This window comes from Lepus europaeus, chromosome 5 (genome assembly GCF_033115175.1).
Source record: "Lepus europaeus isolate LE1 chromosome 5, mLepTim1.pri, whole genome shotgun sequence".
Taxonomy (NCBI): domain Eukaryota; kingdom Metazoa; phylum Chordata; class Mammalia; order Lagomorpha; family Leporidae; genus Lepus; species Lepus europaeus.
The window spans coordinates 16,836,987-16,847,976 of NC_084831.1; the positions used below are offsets into that span (position 1 = coordinate 16,836,987).

Sequence of the window (10,990 nt, forward strand, 5' to 3'; positions counted from 1 at the left end):
TCTCCTTTCATAGCCAGCTCAGAGCTCCCAGACGGTGACCAATGCCATTTTATTATGCAAATCACTTACAGGCGTGGGCATTTGGCTCAGCTGAGACACCGCCTGGGATGCCTGCATCCTATCCCAGAGTGCCAGGGTCTGAGTCCTAGCTCTGCTACCAGTTCCAGCTTCCTGCTCATGTGCACCCTGGCAGGCAACAGGTAATGGCTCAACTGGTTGGGTCCCTGCCATCCACGTGGGAGACCTGGACTGGGTTCCCAGTTTCTGGCTTCAGGCTGGCCCAGTCTCGGCTGTTGTGGGCATTTGGGGAGTAAACTAGCTGCTGAGAGATCTCTGTGTCTCTTTCAGATAACTTAAATATGTGTATATATACATATATATGTATATATATTTTAAAAAATATATATATTTCAGATAACTTATATATATGTATATATATTTTAAAATATATATTTCAGATAACTTAAATATATATATACATATATGTATATATGTATATATATTTTAAAAGAAAACGCTTGGGGCTTGCACTGTAGCATAGTGGATAAAGCCACCGCCTGCAGAGCCAGCACCCTGTATGGGCACCAGTTTGAGTCCCAGCTGCCCCACTTCCAATCCAGCTCTCTGCTAATGGCCTGAGAAAACAGTAGAAGATGGCCCAAGTCTTTGAGCCCCTGTACCCACATGGGAAGAAGCTCCAGGTTCCTTGCTTCGGATCGGTGCAGCTCCGGCCGTTGCAGCCATGTGGGGAATGAACCAGCAGATGGAAGACCCCCCAACCCTCCCGCCTCTCAAACTTTGCCTTTCAAGTAAATCTTTTAAAAAAAGTTTATAAAAGAAAACACTTTACAATCAGTACCTCATTTAATGCTCACCGATTAACAGATAAAGAAACTTAAGCACAGAGAGGTTAGGTGATTTCCCCCAAGTGACCCAGATGAGGAACAGCAGAACTGGGGTCCGATTCCAGCTGTGTGCTGACATCACAGCTGTGCTCTCAGCCATGCTGTACCCTGTTCCCTGTCTAGTCTCTGAGTTCCTGATCCCTCACAGACAGAGCAAGACAGAGGAGATGGGACAAGCACAGCCTGAGAGGAAGGCAGGGGAGGGTGTGTCAGGTGCGGAGGGGAGCGAGGAGCAGGCCAAGGCTCAGGGAGAGGCGTCACGGGGGTGCAGACACCAACCCCTGGATCCTACAGGTGAGGCACAGCAGTCATCCAGCGCAAGCAGCGCAAGCAAGGCTGATCTGAAAAGCACACCCGGCCTCAACGCCAGAAAAGCTAACTCAGTGCGTGTGGGCGGGACCAGGAATCCAAGTTCAACACAGGCGGTACAGAGCCTGCCCCTTGAGAAGTCCAGCACAAACCTCAAGATCTGCACCAGGCTCCCCGGGGAGCCCCCACCACCCCCTCGGGTCCCCCTCCTTTCCTGACACCCCCCCCCCCTTCCTGCCCTGCATTCTCCCAGGCCTCCCTGGCGGGGTCTCTGCTCTTCTCTCTGCCTCCGGTGACCTTCCCCTCCTTGGCTCCGCCCCTTCTTCCCCAGGAGGCCTCATCACCTGTGCCTCTCACCCACACAGGCTTGGCTTTAGGGAGTCACCTCTCTGTGAAGCCTTCCGTACGCATAGCCAGGTTTCTTTACTGCATCTCTGACATGGGGACCAAGAATGAACGAGAACACGTAGGCACTTAATAAAAAGCAGCTATTATTTTTATTGCTGATTGACCTTGAGTAGGGCAATTCCTGTACCTCTAAGATAATAAGTGTGGGGCAAGCCTTGTGGTACAGCAGGTTACACACAGCTTGGGATACCCGCATCCCATATCAGAGTGCCTGGTCCAAGTTCTGGCTACCCCACTTCCAGTCCAGCTTCCTGCTAATGTGCTTGGAGGGCAGCAGATGATGGCTCGAGTTTGTGGGAGACCAGGATGGAGTTTCTGGCTCCTGGTTTTGGGCTGGCCTAGACTTGGCTGTTGCAGGCATTTGAGGAGCAACCAGTTGATGGAAAGATCTCTCTCTCTCTGCTCCTCCCTCTGTCACTCTGCATTTCAAATAAATAAATAAATCTTTAAAAGATAAAATAAGTGCTCCTGTGTCAAACACTGCATTAATTTATATATATATGTGTGTGTGTGTGTGTGTGTATAAAACATACTGAGGCAGAGAGAAATCAGAAACTTATTATCCAAGCTAGAGACTGGCAGCACTTGGATCAGGTCCTGAGCTCTTCATGCTACCTGACCTGCACTGTTACGCCAGGCTCAGGGTTGGCATGTGCTCCACAGGTGCTTTGTAAGTGCCACCAGCTGGACTGAACAGTCGCTCCAGATTCAGGGATGGGGGAGGAAGCACCCACAGACTGTGCTGGTGGCGAGGTCTCATGCTTTTTATTTGACAAGATTCAACGTCCTACAATCTCTAATGAGAATGAGATGTTAAAAAAATAATTCAGAATGGCATCCCACAGGCCAAAGCCTGTCAATCTATTCCAATGGGCGTGACCATAGGTTTGAACTTCAGAATATTAAGACGGTGCAAGGATACTGGGGAAGAAGGAAGGGTGCAGGGTACTGAATCGGGCCCAGCTGTCCCACTGGGCTGCCCCTCATTTCTGAATCTCTCTCCAAGCCCCTCTACATCATTGTTACCCCAAGACTGATTCTCTCCCCATGGACAATGGGAAGAGATTCAACATAAGGGGCACTCCGTGGGAGATACCCCCAGGTATTCGTTCCCAAACAAGGTGCTACAAGGATCAGAGGTCCCTTCGTCTGGCTCCAAGTTCTCTTTCAATTCAGGTCATTATCCACCCTGCTTTGAGCTCCATGCAAATCTCAGGTAGACCAGAACACCTTCCTTTGGAGCCTGAGGTCTTTCTACAGAGCCAGACGGCTTCTCACCTGAATTGTATCAACAGGGAATCCTGCAGGTCACTCAGTGGAGGAGCCATGGAAATACTGTGCTATGTGAAATCGCCCGGCTTGGAGCTCAGAAGTCAAGAAGATACAGGGCAAAGAACAGAGCCACCTGTGACTTGCGCCAAGAACCCAAGAGATCAAGAACAAACCCAAGTCTTGGGAAAACCAGAAAGGACATCCCAGCAGGGCGCGGACAGGACGCAAAAGGTAAACCACCAATGAGACAACTAGAAGGCTTTCCGGAAATGGATCACTCTCTGAAATGCTTGCCGAAAATCCTCATTAAACACAGTGTAGATGATGGGATTGATGAGGGAGTTTAAGTAGCCCAGCCAGGTGAAGAAGTCAAAGAGGCCCGGGGGCATCCAGCAGGAGTCCCGGCAGATGGGCAGGACCAGAGACACCACGAAGAAGGGCAGCCAGCACCCGATGAAGGCCCCCAGAATGATGCCCAGTGTCTTAGTGGCTTTCCTCTCTCGAGCTGCGGAAATCCGCTTGCGTTCCAGGACGCTGTCCGCGAGCTTGATCCTCACGGGGTTGAAAAAGAGCGGGGAGCCGGCTGAGTGCGAGTGGCCCTCGCCGAGGCTGGGGCTGAGGGAGCAGAGCGAGGAGCCCGCAGAGCCCGTGATGAGGTGGGCCGTGGTGAAGCGCTTCCCGTAGAGGGAGGGCGGATTCAGGATGCGGTTCCGGGCGGCCATGTAGATGCGGCCATACAGGACGATGAGCAGCACGGACGGGATGTAGAAGGCCCCACAGGTGGAGTAGATGGTGTAGGAGATCTGGGAGGTGTTCACCAGGCAGTCCGACACCTCCTCGTGGGCTTTGGCTTGCCGCCAGAAGAGCGGTGGGATGGAGATGCAAATGGAGATGGCCCAGACCACGGCGATCATGGCGGCTGCGTGGCCTGCTGTCCGGCGCTTACTGTACTCTAGGGCATCGGTGATGGCCCAGTACCTGTCCAGGGCAATGACACAGAGATGCAGGATGGAGGCTGTGCAGCACGTGATGTCAGAAGACACCCAGATGTCACACAGGACTTGGCCAAAGTTCCAGGTGTGCGTGATGGTATAGGCGATGCTGATGGGCATGACCAAGATGGAAACCAGGAGGTCGGTGGTGGCCAGGGAGCCAATGAGATAGTTGGCGGGGGTGTGGAGCTTCCTGGTGAGCAAGATGGTGGTGAGGACAAAGGTGTTGGAGAGGACCGTGGCCACTGTGATGATGGAAAGGACCACAGCCAGGGAGATCTTCAATGCCTGGAGGGTCCCCGGGTCCCAGGCCTCTGGGGTCCCCGTAGCGTTCAGAGATCTGTTGGCAGCCTCCTGGGGCAGGCCTTCTGCCGACTGGTTTGGTGGGGACATGCTAAGTGGCTCCGTCTTCTGGAACACTCCCACACATGCAGCTCCTTCTCATAGCTGCCCTGCCCACAGAGCAGGACCGTGGTCCCGGAACACTCCGCTGAGAGCCATCCAGACCCCAGCAGAAAGACCTCCAGATTCGACTATGGGAGGAACACGGAGGCAACAGCCAGCAGGTGGTGGAAAGTCCTGCCCAAGCCAGAGGGATACCAAGACATCTCACTGCTGTGGAACTCGGCACAGCAGAGGGTACAGGCCAGTGGCTGTTAGACGCTGGCCAGAGTATCACACCGGTGTGGGCAAGGCTCTGGGATTCTGGCCTTTGGCGTCTGGGCTCTTTTCAAAGCTTGGGACATCAATGTGTCTAATGGGAACTTTAAAACTTCCCCCATCCAGATCTGAGATGATTCAGGTTGCTTGCGGGGCGCTTCGGTGGCCGCTGATTGAGAGTGGCAGTGGTGTCAAGGGCTCACCGTCTTCCCAGGTGCATCTTGAGGCATCACGAGGTACTCAGTGTTGCTTCCTGTCCCACGGATGGTTGTGAGCTTGAATACACAGAACATTCTGGTTACCAAGGAATGCAAGAGCTGGGAGCGGGCAACACACACAGACCACTGTCGGTTCACCAAGAGGGGCACATGTTCCAACGCTCTAGGGTTTAAAAAAAAAAAAAAAAAAAAAGCCAAGAGTAAGATTCTGGAAGGATAGTACAGAGAGCCTGGAAGGAACTGGAAGATTCAAAGGACTTAATGTAGGCCGTGGCGCTGGGGAACTGACATCTCAACAGGGGAGGGTAATGTGCCCACCCCCACAATTCCTAAAGGGGACAAAGGCCCTGGGCTGCGGGAAGCACTGCAGGCTTGTTACAGGAAACCAGCTCTGTAAGCGGAGAAGCAGAAAGCGTCTTCCTACTTATCCAGCAACAATGGAAACAACCAACCTGTGCACTCGGGAGAAAAACAAAAAACCACCCAGAAAACCCCGGATTGTTCCGAGGGATGGCTCTAGGAAGTCTCGAGGGGAGAGAACTTCCTTTTACTCACTCGAATTTTCCAAGTTTCCTCGGGTGAGCATGAAGGACTTTCTCAACATCAAAACCAAAACCAAAATCCAAACCCCAAAAAACCGCAACACGCGAAAACAAAAGCATCATCATTTTGTGAAGCAAAGAAAGGAACAGCCAACTGGGAACAGCAGTAGAAAATGGCTCAAATGTCTGGACCCACACGAGAGACCCAGATAAAGCTCCTGGCTCCTGGCTTCAGCCTGGTCCAGCGCTGGCCACTGTGGCCATCTGGGGAGTGAACCAGCAGATGTAATCACACTCTCTCTCTTTCTCTCTCTTCCCTGCTCTCTAATTCTTTCAAATAAATAAATAAATCTTAAGAAAGGAAATCAATGGCCAAACTCTGAGCTTTTTTCATGGTAAATGTTCAAAGAAAATAACGTTCAACATTCCAAATGGAAACTGGAAATGTGGCCACAAAAAAATCTGAAAGACTCATTTTCGTATCTCCTCTGTGTGCCTCTAGCCTCTAGGTTTAAGTGTCTGGGACATGGGCAAGCTTGGGGTGCCCGGGGCTTGGGGCCATTGGTGTTTTAACAATCAGGGTGAGGAGAGGCAGAGGGCACAGCCACTGAAGGCCATCTCTGGCATAACTCCAGCTGAAGTCCTCGGGGCCCAGCAGGCAACTCCTGGGTATAATGGGGTTATCAAGAAGATACCCATGGGGGCCGGCGCTGTGGCATAGCAGGTAAAGCCGCCACCTGCAGCACCAGCATCCCATAGGGGCACCGGTTCAAGTCCCAGGTGATCCACTTCTAATCCCACTCCATGCTAATTACCTGGGAAAGTAGTGGAGGATGGCCCAAGTGCTTAGGCCCCTGCACCCGTGTGGGAGACCCAGAAGACGCTCCTGGCTACTGGCTCCTGACTGGCTCAGTTCCAGCCATTGCAGCCATCTGGGGAGTGAACCAGCAGATGGAAGACTTCTCTCTCTCTCTGCCTCTCTGTAATTCTGCCTTTCAAATAAATACATAAACCTTTGAAAAAAAAAAAAAGAAGAAGAAGAAGATGCCCAGACCCCTGAGTCCATCTCTGTCCCCACCCTCTCTCTCCCTGCCTTGCATGAAATGCTCGATACCACCAGGAATCCCTATGATTCATTTGGTTTTTTCCGAGTTAACTCAGCAAACAGATCTGGCCATCGGACCACTCAGCTTGGCAGGGGAGAGAGATGCGCAGCTCCAGGGACCTGGGGATGGAGCTGCCAAGGCAGAATCTACACACACCCACTTTTTCAAAAGTGTGGTCGTTACTCATGTATGAATTTGTTTCATATTTTTTCAATGTCATATTTTGAACAATGTTCCATCAGTCACTCTCACATCATTCTTTTTTCTTAAGTGCTAGTCTCTTAAACATTTCCTATTTATTATGCATTTTCATTTTTATTTAAGAGACAGAGGCAGATCTGCCATTTGCTGGTTCACTCCCCAAATGCCTGCAACAGCCAGGATGTGCCCCAGCCTGAAGTCAGGAGCTGGCACTCAATCTAGGTCTCTCACATGGGTGGCAGGGACCCAAGTATTTGAGGCAGCATCTGCTGCATTAGTAGAAAGCTGGACCTGGAAGTGGGGGAGCTGGTACCAGAGCCAGGCACTCGGATATGTGAGACAGGCGCCCCAAGCAGTGTCTTAACCACCATGGCAAATGCCTGACCCCGTGGTATTCTTATGGGCTGCATCTAGTTCCACTCAGCAGCTATGTGAAGGGGGAGTATTTGATGATCAAATGTGGGAAGGCATTCCTGGGGAGGCTGGAGAGGCAAAAGCAAAAGGCCCGGAGGTGCAAGGCCAGGTCAGAGCAGGGCAAAGTCCGCTGGCTGGAGGGTGGAGGGCAGAGAGGCCCAAGGGGCTCAGGCCCAGGATGGGACAGGTGCCAGGAGTGGGAGGCAGCAGGGCCCAAGGGAGAGCTTGGCCCGGCCTGGGGCAATCTGTTCTCCAATCTCTGCTAAATCCCAGCCCCCTGTAAGAGCTGGGGCAAGCGCTTTCCCTTTTCTGAGTCTTGGATTTCTTCCTCCAAATATGGCTTCCTAAGGCTGCCACAAAGCTTCCAGTGCGCCAGGCCAGGGAAACCCATGGCATAGAATAAAAAAGCTGAGATGAGGGCCGGTGCTCTGGTGTAGCGGGCTAAGCCTCTGCCTGCAGTGCCAGCATCCCACATGGATGCCACTTCAGGGCTGGCTGCTCCTCTTCCGATCCAGCTCCCTGCTGATGGCCTGGGAAAGAAGTGGAAGATGGCCCCAGTGCTTGGGCCCTTGTACCCACGTGGGAGGCCTGGGAGAAGCTCCTGGCTCCTGGCTTCGGATTGGCCCAGCTCCAGCTGTTGCAGCCATTTGAGGGATGAACCAGCAGATGGAAAACCTTTCTCTCTGTTTCCCTTTCTCTGTCTGTAACTCTACCTCTCAAATAAAATATTTTTTTTAAAAAGCTGAGAAGGAATCATTAGCATCTCACTCCCCTCCCCCACAGCTCATGGCTTTCTCAAGCAGGATCAGTCTGTGCCTGTTGATTGACTTTTATTTATTTATTTATTTATTTATTTATTTATTTTGACAGGCAGAGTGGATAGTGAGAGAGAGACAGAGAGAAAGGTCTTCCTTTTGCCATTGGTTCACCCTCCAATAGCCGCTGTGGCCAGCACATCGCGCTGATCTGAAGCCAGGAGCCAGGTGCTTATCCTGGTCTTCCATGCGGGTGCAGGGCCCAGGCACTTGGGCCATCCTCCACTGCCTTTCCGGGCCATAGCAGAGAGCTGGCCTGGAAGAGGGGCAACCGGGATAGAATCTGGTGCCCCAACCGGGACTAGAACCCGGTGTGCTGGCGCCGCAAGGCGGAGGATTAGCCTGTTAAACCACAGCGCCGGCCGACTTTTATTTATTTTTAAGAGACATATTTATTTATTTATTTATTTGAAACACAGAGTGGCAGAGAGAGGGAGAATCTCCCAATTGTTGGTTCATTCAGCCTGGGCTGGGCCAGGCCAGAGCCAGGCCAAAGCCAGGAGCTGGGAACTCAGTCCAGGTCTCCGGCAGGGACCCAGGTACCTGAGCCATCATCCGCTGCCTCCCAGAGCTTATGTTAGCAAGTAGCTGGATCAGAAGAGACAAGAGTGCAACCCAGAGAATGATACAGGATACAGGGGTCCCAAGTGGTGGCTTAACCCACTGCGCCACAACTCTCACCCCGGTTAACTGATTTTGAAAACATTAAGAAGTTAAACTGAAAAAAAAAAAAAGAAGTTAAACTGCAACAGGGCAGCTCCCTCCCACTCCCTCAGCTTGCAGGCTCTCCATCTGCTGGGAGGAGGAGAGACAGCCACCATGGACGGAAACCGATCTACGCCACCAGCTGCAACACACACCCCCGGGCTGGAAGGATGTTATTATAGCGTCTTTCATGGAGCTCCTGCTATGTCCCAGGCACTGAGCCAACTCTCGGCTAAGAGTCACCCAAACTGTGAGGAGGGCAGCATGGCCCTCAACTTACAAATGGGCCAGCAGAGGCACAGAGAGGTGATGTCACCTGCCAAAGGTCACCGGGCTGGAAGTGGAAGAACCGGGTCTGGAGCTGTTGACATTTCTGCCCTTCTCCACCATGCCTCAATTCAGGACAAAAAGCCTCAAGGCACATGAGTTTCCAGGAATGAAGGCAGTCGGGGACCCCTCCTGCCCCCACCTGCCGCAGGCTCCAACCCCAGAAGCCACTGCTGAAGGATCCTCCCACTTGGGTTCACACGGAAAATGTGACAGCCTCACTGTTGGCAATGTTCTTCCCTGCAGCCGGCCGGGCGCGGGAGGTGCCGTCATTCCCACGGCAGGCTGCTACGCGGCTCCCACAGCCCCATGCACTCATGGTTCCAAGACATTCCAGTGACCTCATTCCAGTGGCGGGCGTGGGCTCGGGGAGGCTGGTGGGTGAGCAAGCCCTCCCTGCCCCTCGGCGACATCTGGGAAGAAGGACCGGGACAGGGTCAGGAAGGCTGGGCTGCAGCTTTTATTTTTTTCCTTTTTAATTTTTTTTTTTTTCATTTTATTTGAAAGGTTGAGAGAGCTTCCATCCCCTGGTTCACTCCCCAAATACCCACCAATAGCCAGGGCTGGGCCAGGATGAAACCAGAAACCTAGAATTCAATCTGGGTCTCAATGTAGGTGGCAGGGACCCAAGCACTCGAGCCGTCACCTGCTGCCTCTCAGGGTGTACAAGCAGGGAGCTTGACTGGAAGTGCAGAGTAACCAGGACCAGAGCCAGGCACTCCTACATAGGATGCGGGTGTCCCGAGCAGAGACTTAATCACCTGCCTCAATGATGGTCTAAAAATACACCATCATATAAACATATATATGTGTATATATATATACACACACACACAAACTCTTTTGTAGGGAATGATATATTTGTATTTTTTTTTTTTTTTTGACAGGCAGAGTGGACAGTGAGAGAGAGAGACAGAGAGAAAGGTCTTCCTTTGCCGTTGGTTCACCCTCCAATGGCCTCCGTGGCCGGCGCCCTGCGGCCGGCGCACCGTGCTGATCCGATGGCAGGAGCCAGGTGCTTCTCCTGGTCTCCCATGGGGTGCAGGGCCCAACCACTTGGGCCATCCTCCACTGCACTCCCGGGCCACAGCAGAGAGCTGGTCTGGAAGAGGGGCAATCAGGACAGAATCCGGTACCCCGACCAGGACTAGAACCCGGTGTGCTGGCGCCGCAGGCAGAGGATTAGCCTATTGAGCCGCGGCGCTGGCCTTATATTTGTATTTTTTAAAATATTTATTTATTTATTTATTTGAAAAGCAGAGTTACAGAGAGAGAGAGAGGTCTTCCATCCCCTGGCTCACTCTCCCATTGGCTGCAACAGCCGGGGCTGGGCAGATCAGAACCCAGAAGCCAGGCGCTTCTTCCATGGGCGCTCTCCCCCCCCCTCTCTGCCCCTCAAATAAATACTGTAAAAGGTCACATGATGTGCGGCAGCGTCCTGAACAGACGTCATAATGATTCAACGCTGCAGGCGGTGGCTGAAAGCATCATTCTTGGGCCCAACCTCCACTGCTTCACCTTCTCAATGTGGCCACTCGGCAAGCCACTCGCTCTCTCTGGGCCTGGACAGACTCAGCGATGGACACATAGCCCACATCTCAGAGGAACAGGGGGAAGTGGATAAGGTCACAGATACCAACAGCTCAGCCGCAAATGGCGACCACAAATGTGGCCTCTCTGGTTTCTGTGATGCGTCCAGGCAAATTCAGACTCCAGACAGCAAGGTCATCGCCCTCCCCAGAAACCAGGCATCCCTGTGCATTCCAGTAGGCGATGTCTGCCCCTGTTGGAACACCAGCCACACCTGAGCCTCCTCCTTGCCCGTCCACAGTCCTGGGAGCCAGGAGCCCAGCAGCAAATGCTTTCCTCAGCCTCTTCCCAGCTCAGCAGTGTCCTCTGGACTCCAACAACACCGTGCCTCTCCCACCCCCCATCCACACCCCTGCTCCAGCTTTCCACCTCTGCAGAAGGGTGGGAAGGGAAGCGCAGACAGATGGACCTGAGGCCCAATCAGTCTCCACAGAGACCACTCTGACCACAGCTGATTGGACCAGGGTAAACATGTGACCCAAAATGAGCCAATCAGAGACTGGGTATGGAGCCAAACAGAAGATGG

At 52.6% G+C, this 10,990-nt stretch overlaps 1 protein-coding gene across 1 annotated transcript; it reads right to left on the reverse strand.

The window, feature by feature from the left end:
• Positions 1-3,145: 3,145 nt before the first annotated feature.
• On the reverse strand, positions 3,146-4,279 carry HTR1D (5-hydroxytryptamine receptor 1D). The gene has a single exon (XM_062193160.1). It carries the CDS (start codon positions 4,277-4,279, stop codon positions 3,146-3,148), a length of 1,134 nt encoding a protein of 377 aa, XP_062049144.1.
• Between the last annotated feature and the right edge of the window lie 6,711 nt (positions 4,280-10,990).